Here is a 19071-nt window from a genome sequence, read left to right as displayed (position 1 = left end):
AATTTTAACAGGATAGTAGACTTGGGCAGAAGTCAACACACCCAATCTGTAATATTCCCTCATCTCCAGGTGTATATTTTGGAATCATAAACTTTCACTGATTCCAAAGAAGTTCCAAGAGCAACAGCTTAATGACTGATAAATTCATTTGCACAAAAGCATCCTTTTAGCAATATGGGAATAAAGCTGGTCATAGAATCTCACGGGGTCTTCAAATATAAGTGAAGGATCAACAGTACCACTCCTAATTTTTTCCAAGTTTAAACATGATATAGTTTGAGAGAACCATTGAAAAGTGGTAGGGGGTATTGGATCCTTCCATTTAAGCAAAATGGATCGTTTGGCCATTAATGTAACAAAGGCAATCATACGGTTAGCGGAAGCAGATAAATGGCCAGACTCTATCCTTGGTAATCCAAAAATTGCAGTGATAGGGTGAGGTTGTAAATCAATCTTCAATACATTTGAAATAACGTTAAAAATGTCTTTCCAATATTTTTCCAAAAGAGGACAGGACCAAAACATATGTGTCAAAGAAGCCACATTCGATTTACAAATAGATATTTGGAGTCCATTTATTCAATATTTTCACATGATATAGATCCCCTTTCAATAACTTTCCAACTTAGAGGAACGGAGTTGATGACATAATATTGCTCTGTTTCTACTGAGAAATTTTAGTCCAGTTTTTTTTTGTTTGTTTTTTTTTGAAATTTTTCTGTTTAGCTTAGTTTGGTTTGATATATTGTTTATAATTTTTCTTATTGATTTGGGGATTTTTTTTCTCTTTTTTTATTTATATAATAAATCTTTTTCTTTCCTTTCTTTTATATTATATTCATTCACTAAGAGATCGTTGGATCTACAGATTTTTTATGTTTTATTGTTCTTTATGATTATCTGGGCTATGATTGTTCTCCTGATCTCTTTGTATTACATGTACAAACATTGATGTTATATATTAATCTGTATTAATTTGAAAACTAATAAAAAGATTGAAAAAGAAAGAATCTCACTGGGTCTTTGCATATGTTGGATTGGTTTCGGCAGGGAGGAACTTATCCATTTCTTTTTGCATTACCATGAAATCTTTTACACTTCATTTGTTCCAATAAATGTTTTAGCAGAGGAAATGTGGAATTCAATTTCATTTCTTCGTCCTACATCAATAGTGTTTTTGAACTTTGTGTTCTTTTTGGAACAGTTTCAAATGCACTGTACCTCTTCAGTATTAGTTTAGTCCTGGAAGAAGTCATAATTTTATTCGTTGTCATGTGTATGGCATTATACAAAATTGGACAAGAAAGATCCCATGGCATAATTTGAAGAAGAGAGGAAGAGTTCTTCCTGTGCCCTTGCCAACAGTTTTACCTCAAACAACACCTAGAAACAGAGCATCTTATCATGATTTGTTGATGCAAACTTGCTATGCCCAAACTGGCTGCCATCAAAAGTATTTGATTCATGTTAAAGATCTTTGGGATGTCTTCCAGTTGTAAAAGATGCCAAAAAGTGCAAGTTTACCATCCTTGAGCCTCATTTTGTTTGTAGTCTACAGAGTAATATTGGTAAACCTCTGTGGGAATTGCCAGCAAACATGTTTGCTCTTCCATATCAGACTGTGAGCAACTCAGGACAATATCACTGGGGTAGTGGACACCTCAAATTATTTGAGCACAACTTAGCTAGTTATAAGATTACTAAAAATGGAAGAACATGGTCGATTGCATTTTTTTCTGATTGGGTAAAGAAGTCTCTACTTTGCAAGCAATTTCAGAATGCCAGGTGCGGAATTGACTGATGTAGTGATGGAGCGATGTTAGAGATGGCTGCCATGAAACTTGGAACACGCACCTCAAGATCTGTGTCCATTGACCTCAAAAGCTATCCCAAGGCATACATGATTTGTAGACCAAATCCCACTAGATGCTGGATTAGTGAGGATGCTAGCACAAAGTCCTGCTGGAAGTATCTGAACTGGGCACATTGTGGCCTCAAGCAAAAAACGAGCTGCTGGAGGAAATCAGTGTGTCAGGCCCCATCCATGGAAGGAAGTAGACAGCTGACATTTTGGGTTGAGATCCTTCATTTGGACTGCAGTCCTGGGTCTCAACCCGAAACGTTCTCTGCTCATTTCCCTCCACAGAAGCTACCTGACCCACTGTGATCATTGAAGTGATCAGGAAGTACAAAGTCGATATTTGCTCCTTGCATTCTATTCAACAAGTTGGCAGAACACGCACCTCAAGATCTGTGTCCATTGTCAGGTATATCCACATCAGTTCCCAGAAGAGTCTGAGACATGGGACTCAACACCTCCCTTTGCAAATGGATCCTTGACTTCCTGACCAACAGGCGGCAATCAGTAAGGATAGGCAGCAACACTTCTGCCATGATTATTCTCAACACTGGTACCCCACAAGGCTGTGTCCTCAGCCCCCTTCTCTATTCCCTATACACTCATGACTGCATGGCCAGCTTCTGCTCCAACTCCATCTACAAGTTTGCAGATGATATCACTGTTGTGGGCTGTATCTCAAATAATGATGAGTGGGAATACAGGAAGGAGACAGAGAACTTAGTGAACTGGTGTTATGAAAACAACCTTTCACTCAATGTCAGCAAAACAAAAGAGCTGGTCATTGACTTCAGGAAGGGGGGGGGTGCACATTCTCTGTCTACATCAACAGTGCTGAGGTCAAGAGGGTTGAGAGCTTCAAGTTCCTAGGAGTGAACATCACTAATAACCTATCCTGGTCCAACCATGTAGACGCCATGGCTAAAAAAGCTCACCAGCACCTCTACTTCCTCAGGAAGCTAAAGAAATTTGGCATGTCTCCTTTGACAATCACCAATTTTTATCGATGCACCATTGAAGGCATCCTGTCCGGATGCATCATGGCTTGGTATGGCAACTGCTCTGCTCGGGATGCAAGAAACTGCAGAGAGTTGTGGACACAGCTCAGCACATCACTGAAACCAGCCTCCCCTCCATGGACTCTGCTTATACTTCTTGCTGCCTCGGTAAAGCAGCCAGCATAATCAAAGACCCCACCCACCCTGGGTGATGACCTGATGAATAATAATGGAATTAACAACCAGCAAGCTAGTCGACCCAAACAACTGTTGGAGGGAGCTGGGGCAATCAACTCCACTGAAGAATGAAGAAAAATAGTTTCTGACAGACAATGTTGTTTGAAACTTTGACTAGAACTGTTTCAATAATGCAATGGGGCTGGAAACCAGATTCAAGGAAAGCTGAAACACAGAGGAAGAAAAGATGAGGGACATAGATTTGGGAGGTGACAATACATTGGGATAGGATGAGGGAGGTGGGGATAAAGCAGCAGTTTGGGGTTGGTGGGAAAGGTTTGAAGTGAAATGATGGAAGATTTAAAAGCTGGAGAGCAGGAAGGGAAATTGGGTGATGAACAAATTTGTTGAAGAAGGGAAAAGTGAGTATAAGGTTTGTATCCTACATAAGATGAATTAAGAGAGAGCAGGACAGGAGTTAGAATAGAAACTAAAGAAGTCAGGATCTCATATTGAGGCCCAGAGATATATTAGCTGCTTGGACATTTACCTATCCAGGATTTGAATCCAGGGTTCGATCCCAGGAGCAATCACTGCCTGACCAGTGAGGGAATGAAATTGACAAGTTGGGCAGGATCCATGGACTTGGATCTCTGGTACTCAAATAAATACTGATTGGTGGGGATCGGAGTCCGGGAGAATATACCTGCTCCTTCGTGACCACAATAAAAGTTTTTTTTAAAGTTAACCTGTCTGGATCTCTCCTGTCTCCCAGCAGACTTGATATGTCTGGAAAGCTGCTCAGCTCAGACCCTAATCTGCTTACTTGAAATTGGAATTGGTTTATTATCGTCACTTGTACTGAGGTACAGTGAAAAACTTCTGTTGCATACTGTTCATACAGATCAATTCATTACACAGTACATTGCGGTAGTACAAGGTTAAACAATACAGAATGCAGAGTAAAGTGTCACAGCCACAGAGAAAATGCAATGCAGGTAAACAATAAGGTGCAAAGTCATAATGAGGTAGATTACGAGGTCAAGAGTCCATTTTATTGTACCAGGGAACCATTCAATAGTCTTATAACAGCAGGATAGAAGTTGTCCTTGAGCCTGGTGGTATGTGCTTTCAGGGCTTTTGTATCTTCTACCCAATAGGAGAGGGGAGAAGAGAGGATGTCCAAGGTGGGGTCTTTGATTATGCGTGCTGTTTTACCGAGGCAGTGAGATGTATACTTAAAGTAAGCCCGCCATCTTGAAGCCTTGAGGAAATTTTCATCACCTGCTGTTTGAAACTGGAGATAGATCAGTGCAGGAATGGAGTTATATATCTACTATTACTGAAAGGCTGGGACACTTCTCAACAACTGAATGAAATCATTTTTATGCCTGAACTGTGGCAATATACTGCTAATAGAAAATATTTACAGACTGTTTCTAATTCTGCAACAGTTAAAGTTGAAACCAGGTGGGATTTTTTAGACTGAATCCAAAGTGTAAGTGATATTGTCTGTTTAGCTCTGGACTGTTTGGGCTTTGCAGCTTTTTAAGGACCTGGATCGCTCTCTCATAAAAAATTGACATGGAAGTAATGGTGTTACCTTATGAACTTTCCACTGGGTCAAAATGTTGGAATTTTCTAACAAAATTATGGGAGTACCTTTGTCAGAAAGATTGCAATGTTTCAAGGGAAAGGTTGACACCATGTTCTCATTTCCCAGGATCACCTACAATTGCAGAACAAATAACTTATAAACCTTTCATTATCCAGGTTAAATAATATCTTATCCCTCGCACTCCAAAATCTGTCCTCACTTAGGAGAGTGCAATTACAGCCGTTTCTTTAGAGAACTTTGCTCTTACTTGTTGTGTTCTGGTTCAAGAAAAACATTCAGTCTTTGTTGAAGTGATCACTGATGTTGTTAAAAGACGAAAATAAACATTTTCATATGAATTATCAACATATCTCGCAGCTCCTTGTAGATTTTGGCATCAGTGCAAAATTGTCATTGACTCCAGGAGTCAAGGCAAGTACGGATGAATTGTCTCCAGCTCAATAAAATACAATCTGTGCAGCCAAACTGGTTTCCATTGACGTTCAATGGATTCAAACCAAATGCTTGGAACCCATGACTCTCCATTGCACATCCGGCGATCAACACACCTATTTTGGCTGGTAGTAATTTGTGAGCTGTGTTCAGCTTTAACTATTGAAATGGATTTGGACTGAAATTCTTTAGGGCCACGTAATGAAAGTAATTGGCTCCAAAGTGACGGCAGAGTTAATTCGGAAATGAAAAGCATTCCATGACTAACTTCATCGTTGGCTTTGCAAAGAGAGAAATGTTTTTGTGTTAATGTAAACCCCATATGATTAACACCGTCTTCACAAATGTGAAGACTAGGCATCTTGTGAAAGACTGTAATTTCCTTGCTAACAAAAGTAGAAGATTGATGGATCATACACCATTATGAAGGAGTATTAGTCATCGCAGGTGTGTCTTCTATCCTGTCGTCCCTTATGGATTAGCCAACCAACTTATTCTGGACCCTAGCCAATCCTTTACATTTATCTCTACAATACAAGTTCTCCTTTAGGACTATTCTCTATGTAATAAATGCCTGCATTCTGAAACCCAAGGGCACAATTTCAACTTCTAAAGATAATGCAAATGTGTAAGTGACTCTGTGAGGACTTGGTGAGACTTGGTGGGAACATGTACACTAAATGATAAGGAACAAAAGAACAGGAGAGGACCACGAGCCCATTCTGCCCTTCAGTCAGATTATGGCAGATCTCCATCGTATCCCCATTTAAACATTTTGTTCTATAGCCCTTAATATGAACAAAAAAATCTTTCAATTGCAGTGTTTGAAGTTTTATTTGGTCTACTTTTTATAGGAGTAGGTTCCGCAATTCCATTACCGTGTGTGAAGCCTTCAATGCTCAAGTGCAGCAAGATCAGGACAACACACCACCTTGGGCTAGTAATTGGCAAGTAACAAGCCTCAGACAGTGACTATCTCCAATAAGGAAGAGTATAATCCATTCTCCTTGAGGTTCAATGACATTACCGTCAATGAATCCCACACTAACAATGTTATTGAGATCACAATTTACCAGAAGTATGAAAATCAGTCATATAAATACTGCAATTGGAAGAGTAAATTAGAGATTGGCTATCCTTCAGCAAGTAACTCGTCTGATCTGTCAAAGAGTTTCCCCACCTGAAAAGCAGATGTCAAAAGTGTTTTCCGCTTGCCTGATTATGTTTAGCTCCAATACCACTCAAAGTTCTTGTCATTCTCAACTGCTGTGCTCATCATGAGGACTTTACATTAATGCGGAGACATTTCTTGCTCCATACAATTGAAGCCAGAGATGATGTTAGTCATAGCCATAGAATGTCTTTCACTTTGCAATCAGTTACCTCCACTATGTGGTCAGTGAGGACTGACCAGTTGCACAGCATTTGACACCATTGCCTCACCACTCTAGTGATCCGTATTTGATCCTGATCCCCAGTGCTATCTGTGTGGAGTTTGCATATTCTCCTTGGAACTGCTTGGGTTTTCACTGGTACTCCAGTTTCCACTTACATCCCAAAAACATGTTGGTATATTAACTGGCTACTGTAAATTACCCTTGGTGTAGATGGGTGGTGGGAGAATTAGAGGGGGTTGATGGGTATGTGAGATAGAATGAGCTTCCAGGAAATGTAGGGGAATGGGACTGCTGGGAATACTCTGGGGCTATATAGAGTTAATGCTAAGAGGATGTTTCCTCCCATGGTGAGTCCAGAACCAGAGGGCATGGTCTCAGAATAAGGTACCTTCATTGAAGCCCGAGATGAGGAAGAATTTTTTTTCTTTCATTAAGTTTTGTCTTCGGGAACTCTTTGCCATGAAGAGCAGTGGCTGCAGAGCCCTTGAGTATACTTAAGGCTGAGCTGGATAACATTGTATTTGTTAAAGGAATCAAGGGTTATGGAAATTGGGCTTGAGGAATATCAGATCAACCATGATCTTATTGAATGGAGGAGCAGTCTCAAAGGGCTGAATGGCTTATTCTTGTTTCTACTTCTTATGATCTGACAGTTATGGTCTTAATTACCCTTGAGATGATGGTGGTGAGCACCCTTCTTGAACTGTCACAACCCTTGAGGTAAAGGCTTTCCCACAGACTGTCGAGAAAGAAGTTCTGGGATTTTGACCCATTGATGATGAAGGAGAAGCAATATATTTCCGAGAGAAGAATGGATTATCAGGTTTAATGACCTTCCAGTCTTCTTCAGAAAATTGTCACTCAATCAGTGAGTCCCTCGAGTCCCTCATAGAGCTTGCCAATGCTATTTCCTTCCTCCGCTCAGTGAGGGAGATGAGGCTGTGAAAGCTGAGGAGTGACGTTCCCTGGTGCCTTCACCGTTCTCCTTTTCCTCTTGCTCCTGCTGTTCTTCAGGCCCTGCCTCAGCACTCTTAGTCTCCAGGTCTTCCCCTGGTGCAGGTGGGTGTCCTTGGATGGCAACTTGGTGCAGCATGAAGCCCGAGGTGATGAAGTCTCTGCGCCTGCTGGGTCTGTACCGAGGGGCAGTCCTGGACTGGTGCAGCCAGCAAACCCTCAACCTCAGGAGACCAAATTCTACCTGATGGCTGCCGATTCTCTTTGAATGCAGCTACAGAAGATCCACAGTAAATGAAAGTCAAAAACTGCAGATTACAGAAATATGAAATAAAAATAGAAAATATTGGAAATGCTCAGCAGATCAGGCAGACTTCACCACCTTGGGCTTCGTGCTGGATAGGCATACAAACCTAAGACACCAGCCTGTGCCAGGGGAAGTGCAGCAAGAAAAGGGTCTGTAATGGAGGATCCTAGGGCAGATTCTAAAAAGCAGTGGGAACAAGAGGAAGGATACCAGGGATGTCTAAAGCCATTAAAAGGTCACCAGGAACTTGCATAGCTCTGCACTGATCTCCTGTGGTTGGAGAGTCCATTGGTATGGGCAGCCAGAAAAGTATATGGTAGCAATAAATAATCTACTGGAGGAACTCAGCGGGTCAGATAGCATCCGTAGAGGGAAATAAACAGTTGACGTTTTGGGTCGAGACCCTTCATCTGAACTAATTTCCCTCCACAGATGCTGCCTGATCCATTGATTTCCTCCAGCAGATTGTTTGTTGCTCCAGATTTCAGAATCTGCAGTCTCTTGTGTCTCCAAGAGTAAAGTAGCCTTTGTTCCCAGGATACAGACCTCTGCCAGTGGTCGCTGTTGTAAGTCCAGGAGTCACGTACATTTCCTTGAGATAAGGCATGCACCTGGAGGAAATTCCCCTCTCACAGTACACAACAAGCTCCACATTGAGAGAGTAGAAACCTCTTTAATTGATGAAGAGGTGCAGATTCATCATGGGTACCAAAGTCAGTGGCCGCCTGCACTCTGTGAAGGCAGTAATGCTGACAACACCAAGTGCTACCCTTTTCCGAACAAGCCTGCAAGATCATTAAACTTGATAATCTATTTTTCTCTCGGAAATATATTGCTTCTCCTTCATCATCAATGGGTCAAAATCCCAGAACTTCTTCCTCAACAGTCTGTGGGAAAGCCTTTACCTCAAAGGTTGCGACAGTTCAAGAAGAGTGCTCACCATCATCTCGAGGGCAATTAAGACCATAACTGTCAGATCATAAGAAGTAAATTATTTGTTTGGGATAAGGAATCTGCTGCAGTTACTTAGAATGATCTCACTGTGAGGAAGTTCAGAGTGACCATGATGTTGAATTCCATGAAGAGAAAGATCCAGGCGTGAGATGGTGGCCAAAGGTCTTCCTGTAGAATGTCACGTACCTCAGTGATGATAGCTTTGGAAAACCATTAGGGAGGTCTTGGTAGGATGTGGTGTCTCTGAAGATTCCCTGGGAGTGCACTCTTCACTGATGGGTATACCTCCACCTCCTGCTTCAATTGCTGCTTGAAGGGCCTATTGAATTCTACCAGTCATGGTCATATCCAGGCCCCCAGTAATAAAGTGGAGACTTGGACTCACTACTGAAGCACCTCAGTAGCTAAAGACTGGGAAACCACACTCTGTGAATGTTGGAACAGACCTGAGCCACCTGCAGTTAGTACTGAAGGTGTCCAGTCAGTATCCTGATCTCAGGACAATGTTCCTTTAAATAGCAAGAAATGGGACAAACTAAGTCATTGTGCTCCTACTGAGATTGTTCATTGATGGTCATTGTGAGGAGCCATCAGCTCCAATTTGTGTTGCTATGGATGAAAATGGGCATTACGCAAATAGCGACGTTATTAGGTGCAGGGAGAGGACACCTGGAAATGATCGGCATCAAGATCTGCACCAGGTAAAATCAAATCAAGGGCAATTATTGTCTAAAAAATGGACCTACACAATCTAATTTCTAGACAATTATCATTATACCAGACCATCCTTTTATCATTATCTTTAGATGCATATAATCTGTACAATCTTCAATCAATTTAGCTGCTTTGTAATTAAGCCCAAGTGCCTTTGTATCTTTTTGAAGAATCAGACAAAGAATCTGATTAAGTTCTTTTGAAGTATATCCATCAGACATCCTTTGTTTACCTATCCAGACAGCTTTCTGAAGAGGATTTGTGAGCCTGACCTATTGCCTCTCCAACCATGTTCTTGGCTTTGTGGTCTTCAGATGAACATTGATAGCATCCAGCAGAAAGCTGTCAAGACTTTTCCAGTTAATGTCAGTCTAACTTCAATATTTCTCTGAATTGTGACCAGAGTTAGGATAGAAACTTCCATATTTTTATGAGATGTGTAAAGAACCTTGTACAGGCGACCCCAGTATTAAGGCTGTTTGGGTTACGGAAATTCACCCTGACAGAATTCACAAATCACCACGCAAAAAATTTCGGATGCAGAGTAAAATTGGTTCTCATGGAATTTATGTGAAAAAATGTAAATAATTAAGCACAGAATTTTTTTTCAATTCATTTTCTTGGCAAATGCACAGATGATGCAGCTTCAGATTATGGAAAATCGCAATGTGGTTTGTTTTCTAGGAATGCAAGCCATGCCGTAACGCAAAGCATGCTTGTACTTTGTCTTCATGAATAAAGGTTTTACTTCACTGTGGTGTCTAATGTCTGTAGGCTCTTTAGTGTTGTTGCTTATTAAGAGAGTTAACAGGGCAGCACTGTGGAGCAGTTGTAAAGCTGCTGCCTCACAGCTCCAGTGACCAGGTTCAATCCTGACCTCTGGTGCTGTCTGTATGGACCTTGCACATTCTTCCTGTTACTACATGGGTTTCCCCTGGTTGCCTCTGTTTCCTCCCACATTACAAAGACATGCAGGTAGGTAGGTTAATTACCCACTGTAAATTGCCCCTGATGTGTAGGTGAGTGGTACAATTTAGGGACAGTTGATGGGAATGTGGGGAAAATAAAATGGGACTAACGTAGGATTAGTGTTAATGGGTACGATGGTTGGTGTGGACTTAGGGGACTGAAGTGCCTGTTTCCTTGCTGTATAACCCCATTAGAGGCAGTGCAACAAACAGAGCTTTCTTTACTGAAGATTACAAACTCTCAATCAACAGTGTGACTGCCACAACAATGTATTGAAACCCATATCACATGGTATACTCAGTTCTTCTCGTTATACTCACAATTGTATACCAGGTTAGGTTAACAGGCACCTAACATTTGAAAATAAAAGTTCATCTGCAATTTTACAATACACCGACCCATTGAAAGGTTTCAAAAGGCTTTACATATTGTGGGCCCCATATCTAAGGCAGGATATACTGGCCCTGGAGATGGTCCAGAGGAGGCTCACAAGAATGATCCCAGGAATGAAATGCTTAACATATGAGGAGCGTTTGATGTCTCTAGGCTGTACTCGATGGAGTTCAGAAGGATGAGGGGGGATCTCATTGAAACCTACTGGATACTGAAAGGCCTGGATAGAGTGGATGTAGGGAGGATGTTTCCATTGGTAGGACAGTCTAGGATCTAAGGGCGCAGCCTCAGAATAAAGGGATGTCCCTTTAGAACAGAGATAAGGAGGAATTTCTTCAGCTAGAGGGTGGTGAATCTGTGGGATTTGTTGCCACAGAGGGCTGTGGAGGCCAAGTCATTGGGGGTACTTAAGGCAGAGATTGATAGGTTCTTGATTGGTAAGGGGGTTAAGGTTTATGAGGAGACGGCTGGAAAATAGGGTTGAAGAAAAAAATCAGCCATGATTGAAAGATGGAGCAGACTCGATTGGCCGAATGGCCTAATTCTGCTCCTGTATCTTATAGTCTTTTGGTGTCTGTTTCTCTAAAGAGCTGGTGAGGTTAGGTCATTGAAACTTTCCAGAAGTGAGGTTAATAGATTTTTGTTACTAAGTTACAAACCAGGGGAGGTGGAGTTATCATGATCTGGAAGTATGGTGGCTGAATGGGAACATAAAAGATTGACATGCAGGAACAGAGCAGCTGATTCATTAAGCCTGTCCAACACAGCATGAAGGCTGGTTCATTATAAATTATAGAACCACTTAATCATAGAGATCTAAAGCACCGAATGACCACCCATGTGTTCATCCCAGCAAACAATCAAAACATCAAATGAAAGGTCATTGATCTGATACATCAGGTCATTGCTTGACATGCTGAGTATTTCCAGCATTTTCTACATCTGCAGGTTTTTTGCTTTTTGATAATATGACTCTTCCCAGCTCTTCCCCCCCCCCACCTCACTGAAGCTGAGTAATTTCCTACCATAGACAGGAGAAAAGGGAAAGAGATCCAGAGGGAATATGAGATGAGATAAACTGAAAACATGCATCCTGATCCCATGCCTGGATATCACAAAGATCACTGAGTTCATTATATAGGACATCAAGCACATGGTTCAGTTCACCACAGCCCATCCTAATATGTACAAACTAGTGAGAGATGCTGCTTTGATAAGGCGATTCCACGTGCAGTAACTACTGATGGATGCCTTTCAACTTTCGGCATTGGAATTCACTCCTGGAACAGGAATAGCTCATTGGAGAACCAAAACCAACAAAACTGAGCCAACGAAACTTGGATTTTTGGTTGCAATTTGTAGTTAACCCAACTTATTTTATATACTGCCCATTCAAATATAAGATTGTTGACAAACTATAAAGTGTGCATGAGAAGTGTATTAAGAAATGTATTCTTTGAAAGAATGTTTTGCACATATTTTTCTTTCATTACTTTCAATGTGTTTGGCCAGCTGCCATTACTGTCATTGCTCTTGGCTTTTTGTTTCATGGACTTTGAATGACTTCCCACTGTCTAAAGAGCAAGAGAACAAAGATTCAATGTTAAGAACTAACTGATATAAAAATCAAAGAGCTTATTAAACGGAAGCTTGGCAAAGTGAGATGAAAGAGCCAACTTGGCAATGAGAACGAGCTTGGTGCTCACACCGTGCTCAATTCTGCACAAGATGTATTGATGCTGTGCCCAATGAGTGCAAATGAATTTGTGGTATCACAGCAGTGGGGCAGCACTGGCAGTCATTGATCAGAGGGGTCAGAGAGGTGGAGTTGTTTGATGGTTTCCTGTGAATGTGACCAACAACTTTGATGTAGTATTACTTCTCACAATGCAACTGTGTGTTTCCTTCTTGTAAAAACAAAGGCTTGGCTGAGTACATCGTCATCCCTTTTCACAGAACACCTAGCTGTGTTTTTTCAGGCACTGTAGTGTAGGACTTTTGATACGGTGTACCAATGTTCATGACTGTGATAGAAAATCAATAATATCTTTAACAACTAATGGAAGGATGTTGCCTAGAAATTGGATTCATCCTCTTTGGTGTGCTAAACATATGCTGTCTTCAAGTCAGATCCTCACCCATCACTGCAAAAAATTCTGCAGTTGGCCAAAAAAATGCTAGATCAACATAATGGTGGGTTATACATGGAATCCTGCACTGGAACGGGACTCCTGAGGTCCATCGTGAGCTGCACGTGGAGTCTCATTGATTACTGGGAAGTTTGTGAGACCCTAAAGACGCTTCCTGTGACAGCCACAGAGCAGGTGCAGAAAAGCTGCCATGGAAGTGGGGGGAATATGGAGGGGATGTGGAACGTGGCAGTTTTTTGTGTGCTTGGGTGCCTCCACCCACATAGTGGTCTGACCCAATCGAGACTCATAGCACGGAAAGCCCCCACCTTGTGAGACGCGGGATGATCAAGACGACAGTGGTGGCGGCAGGCAGCTCATTTGATTTGTCTCAAAATCAAGTGAAGAGTGAAGGGGTAACCAGTGACAGAGTTCCCACTATCCTGAGCACTGAAAGGCAAAGCTGACAAATGCTGTGTGCAGGACATCAACGTTCCAGCACGCTCCGTTTCATTGACATCTCACTGCCAATCCCTATGCCATATGCTTCTGATTTTCTTCATTATTGTTCTGTGATGATTGTGGGTCACACACAAACCCTCTAACTAATACCAGCAGTGGAGGAAGTGTGCACTGTACAACCCATGAGGTCATAGGTGCACGATCGACACCAGGAAAACATTTGATTGGAGAGAGTTGAGCAGGAATAGGCCATTCAGGCCTTCAATTCTGGTATGTCATTCAAAAAGATCATGGCTTCTATGCATGCAACCTCAGCTCTGTTCAAGTCCAATTTTATTGTCATGAGTATAAATACCCAGGGTATGAATACCATGAAAATTAGGTTTTTTTTTGCAGCACAGTACATTACAAACATAAATCACATGAACTTAAATTAACGTAAATTATACATAACTTACATGACAAAAAAATAAACATAACGACACGAGTGCAAAGTTGAGGATAAATATAGTCTGAGGTAAAATTAAGGTTTTTCAAGTCAGTTCAAGAACCTGATGAAAGGGGAGAATGATAGCAGTCTATCCACAGTAATCTTCCACCCCATTGCTCAGTGAGAATCTACCTTCTATGCTTTAAAAATATTCAAAGATTCTTCTTCCACCAGCCCTTGGAGAGGAGAGTTCCAAAGACTCATGATGCTCTGAGAGGGGAAAAAAAAATCACCTCAATTCTGCCTCAAATAGATGACCCTTTATTTTTAAACAGTGACCCCTACTTCTAGATTCTTCCACAAGAGGAAAGATCCTCTCCAAATCCACCCTGTCAAGACCCCTTTTGTCTAAACCAGTCTGTCCAAACTTTCCTCATAAGGCAACCTGCTCATTTCAAGTATTAACCTAATAAACCTTCTCTGAACTGCTTCCAGCTCGTTAACATCCTTCTTGAACTAAGGAGGCCAATACTGAACACATTAATCCACATGTAGTCTCACCAAAACCCTACTTAAATTAAGCATAACCTCCCTACTTTTGTATTTGTTCCCCCTCACAATAACCAAAACATTCATGCAGTTTTCCTACTTACTTGCTGTACCTCTATACTAGCCTTTTGCAATTCATGCACTGGGACACCAAGATCCCTCTGCATCTCAGAACTCTGCAATCTCTCACCATTTAGATAACGTGCTTGATTTTTTTATTTTTCTTGCCAAAATGGATAATTCCACATTTCTCCACATTATGATGTATTTGCCAGATCTTTGCCCAATCACTTAACCTATCTATATCCTTTTGTCTCCTGCTTACATTCTCTTTAAAACTCATTTTCCTACGTATCATGTGTCATCAGCAAATTTAGCAACCATATCTTTGTAGCCACCATCCATGTCATTTACATAAATTGTAAAAAGTTGAGCACCCAGCCCAAGTCCCTGTGGCATATTTTGTCTACTCTCAGCCAAGCTTCAATGGGTGCCAACACATTACCTCTGACACCATGAGTTTTTACCTTCCACAATAATCTTTGATGAGGCAACTTACTTAAAGCATTCTGGAAATCTAAGTATAATATATCCACAGGTTTGCCTTTATCCAACTTCAGCGCTATAGTGAATCATGCACAGAAGTGCTGGGAGCAACTTCCTGATGGGTGCAAGTTCAACTGCAAAACCTAGACCATGAAAATCCAGTTTAATACACATCTTGCACATATAAAATCTGTTCAAAAGGGTCCAATTACTTTGCTAATAACTCAGGGTGTCGAAGGAATACAGTTTGGATACTTAACAACAAATACGCCATCCAATATCTAGTTCCCTGATTGTGCCAATATTTCTACACTAAACATCTGGTTGAAATTTTGTAGCAAAGGATCTGAAGATCTGTTGTATAATTCACTCCGAAGCTTCACAAGGAAGAATGCATAAACAGGAGAAAATTGTCTCAATAATTTCATAATTTTCATCACGTTTTGAGCAATACAACAGTTTAGAAATTTGATTGCTAAAAACAATTGGCACTTACATGTGCACAGAGTGGGCAATGGTAAATTCTGCCAGAGACTTCCCTGTGTATGATGCACTGATGCATGGAGGCTGCCGTGCACACAGCTGTGATGTCAAACCCTGCGCTGTGCACTTTTGACATTGTTGTGGCACCGATTGAAGAAACTGATTGGATCTTGAATGCTTGAGCAGACTTAATAGCAGGGAAAGGCTTGCACCAGTGTTAATTAATGAAGCCATTGGATCTAATCCCAGAACACTTTCCCTTCAATGCTGCAAGTAAAACTTTCCCCTTTGTCTGTGGGAGTAGGTCTAACTGCTGATCTTCACGACTGATGGTACACTGTCACCCTCACCTAGCGCTCAAAGTGAGCCTATGACTTCCTGGTAAAAAAAACACCACTGCAAATGTTCCCAATTTAGTGGGAGATTTGTGCTTTTATGCCTGTGTTTCTTGCATGCTTTTGGTGGTAATGGTGGAAATCCCTTCTCTGTAGCACCAGGCAAAAACAGTGTGGGACCCATCACAGCAGCATCAGAGTGTGTGTCTCAAGGGTATAAGGATACCTATCCCAATTTATTTTTTCTTCGATACCAAAATACGGTTGTATTTCAAAAAGATGCAAATCCTATTCTTTTTCCTTCCCTTAAAGCCTTTCCAAGTACAGACTCTGGCTGTGATTGAAAGAATGGGCAAATATCCGTGCATTTCCCAATGTCTCTGTGTACGGCCAGGGAGATGCAGAGTACCGAATGATATTCCAACGTGAAATCACTGCCAAAGATCCTTTTTGCGGGCTGGCCAGTCCCCTTGTCTCCACTCAACAGATGTCTGATGGCTCTGAGAGGAAACTGGATTGTAAATCTCAAAAGAGGTTTGATATTGGATACTGCACTCATGATGTGATACGTTGCTTCAAACATGTTGAACTTTATTTTAATGAAGCACAAACTTTATTACCTCATATAACACAATCACAACAGCTCAAGCAGACAACCACCGAACTTAAGATACCAACAAATAGAATTTAAGAGTTCTAAAAGGATGTTATTTATGTGAATCTATGACTGGACATTGTGTGCAAAAGTAGTCACAAGAATTCTAGACTTCATTTCTATGTTTGAAAGCCTACGAGAACTTCAGATCCTGAATACTAATTATCATTTTGTAGTGACATTACTATCTTCTCTTGGTAGTTGATACTGCATCAGACAACAGTGCAAGACATTCTCCAAAAGAAAGGAGAAAGTTTTCTTTGCAGCATTAAAGACATTGGGAAGAGCTGGGTATGTTCTGGTGTGAGTTTCAATGGTTCATCTATTGCTGGTCACTAACTAACACTGGCACCAGCCTTTATTTTGCCATGAAAGCCTGCTCAAGCATCTGAAACCCATGCAGTTTATTCAGTGCATCAAATGTTGTAGCAACAGTGTCTAAAGTGCCAATATGCCACATGCCATACACTCATTACATTCAATCCAAAGTACAAGGTTGAAATCCAATTTGATGACTTTACGTGATTTAGACTTGCACCTCAATGTAGTATTAAAGAATTTGAGGAAGGCCAGAAGTGCTATCTTTGGGATAAAATATTTAGCAGGATTCCACCTGCCTTTTCAACAGAATGCAAAAAATTCCACAGCACAAGACATTCACGGAATGTCCTACCCTCTGTTTATCTTTCAACCAGCACCAGCAGAAACAAACATACCCTCTGGATATTTACATCACTGCACTTTGCAGGTCACTGCTGGTGCAAATTGGCTGTTATAGCTGCTTACATAAGTGTGGAATTACCCTTCAAGAAGAACTCTGAAGAAAGAAGAGACATCTTCAAGGAAAGGATTAAATGATGAAGATAGCATTCATACACTAACTTCTATTCACTGAAACATGAAGTATAAGCTAAGGGGTAATGTAACATGATGTAAGAGCAGTCAAGAATTTGATACGGTAGTTGGAATGACACAAGTTTCTCAGGATAGGAGACGAATGGGGTCCAAAACAAGGGAACTTAACCGTGAAATGAGAGCTAGTTCATTGAGGAGTGCTGTCAAGAAGCACATGGTCACACAAAGAGCAGCAGAAATCTGCAATTCACCCCCTCAAAAGCCAGGGGAAGGCTAAACTAATAAAACTGCACAACTGATTTAGACAGAGCTTTGTTAGATGACAGTTATGAGTGCTACCGAATCAAGGTGGTGGGTAACTGTAGTTAGTGATAGATCCGCCACGAGGGACTGATCACTGTGTTCCGTTTTTCTTCAGAATAAAAGCTGATTTGAGAACTTGAAAATTATGAAAGGGTTTAATATGGTGAGTCCAAAGCAAAGAATTTAAGATCCGAATTAATCCGATGTGGAAATCAAGTGAAACTTCTTTAGTGAGAGCATGGTAAGAATGTGGAAGCTGCTGCAACATGGAGTGTTGGAGTGACTGGCATGGGGAAGCCAGATGTGTACACAAGAGGGAAAGGAACAGAAGGACATATTGAGATAAGGTAGGGCAGAGAAGCATAAGAACAATTCATCCCTGCTGCACCCAATGGCCAGTTCCCATGTTGTAAAATGCTATGTAAATACATGTAACCGGTAGGCTAGAAAGTAGCTTGGCTGTCCTGAGAACATGAATGGTATAACGTCTTTGTCAGTTCTTTGCTTAGATTCGATTTTCTCAGTTTCAGACACCAAGTCTTCCTCATCTAATCCTATAAAGAGATATTTTATTTAAACATGGAAACCACTGACAAGGAAGCCTTCACTTCCAGGATAAGATGAGATAAGACAAGATATGTTTATTAGTCACATGTACATTGAAATACACAGTGAAATGCATCTTTTGCATAGAGTGTTCTGGGGGCAGCCTGCAAGTGTCGCCACACTTCTGGCACCAACATAGCATGCCCACAACTCCCTAATCCATACGTCTTTAGAATGTGGGAGGAAACTGGAGCACCTGGAGGAAACCCATGCAGACATGGGGAGAACGTACAAACTCCTTACAGGCAGTGGCCGGAATTGAACCGGGTCGCTGGTGCTGTAACAGCACTACACTAACCGCTACGCTACTGGGCCTGCCCCTACACCACCAACTGACTGTCCCATAATTCCAAAGCTAAAGAATGGGTGGTAAATGGAGTCAACATTTGGAAGATAAAACAAAGTTACTGCTAACTCAGTTCTATTCATTTATACCCACTTTTATGAAGAAGTAAATTTTGTAAATGGATTACAATCAGTCGATCACATAGATAAGAAAAAATGCTGGAAACCAACAGTGGGTTAATCTGAGACCCTGCAGCAAAATCCTTCCAAAAATGTTAATCCCCCATTCCCTATCAGAGTTCATGGACTCTCTTTCTGTTCATACTGGTTTTGAGGTTTATTTTAGCTGTCCCTCATTTTCCATGTTTATTTTTATTCAATTGTTCAAGGCTGCAATCCAGTGGATGCAACAATGTGTGGTAATAGTAACAAGCAATCCAATAAAGACAGTAAAATTGCAATGATATGAATAAGTAAAAATAAAACCAACCTGAATAACGTCACCATCTCCAAGGAGAAAAGTAAGCTTTGGGTCCCTGTCTATAATAGTCCCATCTTCCAGCACTCCCAGCAGCTTTATGGTGACCTCTTGGCCAACATCAGGTCTGGTAGCTTTCCCTTGTCCTTCTTTCAGAATTTGCTTCTGAAGAAGCCAATCATCT

General features: G+C 41.2%; 1 protein-coding gene across 1 annotated transcript in view; it reads right to left on the bottom strand.

Moving 5' to 3' along the window:
• The window catches only part of fkbp16 (FKBP prolyl isomerase 16), a 158915-nt gene that overhangs the window by 122751 nt on the left and 17093 nt on the right, over positions 1 to 19071 (bottom strand). The window contains exon 3 of the mRNA XM_052040286.1: positions 18900 to 19069. Coding sequence (XP_051896246.1) covers positions 18900 to 19069 — 170 coding nt within the window. The remainder of the gene's footprint in view (positions 1 to 18899; positions 19070 to 19071) is intronic.

The sequence above is a fragment of the Pristis pectinata genome, chromosome 28 (genome assembly GCF_009764475.1).
Source record: "Pristis pectinata isolate sPriPec2 chromosome 28, sPriPec2.1.pri, whole genome shotgun sequence".
Taxonomy (NCBI): domain Eukaryota; kingdom Metazoa; phylum Chordata; class Chondrichthyes; order Rhinopristiformes; family Pristidae; genus Pristis; species Pristis pectinata.
Note: the sequence above shows the minus strand (reverse complement) of the source record. Positions and strands in the feature narration are given on the sequence as shown.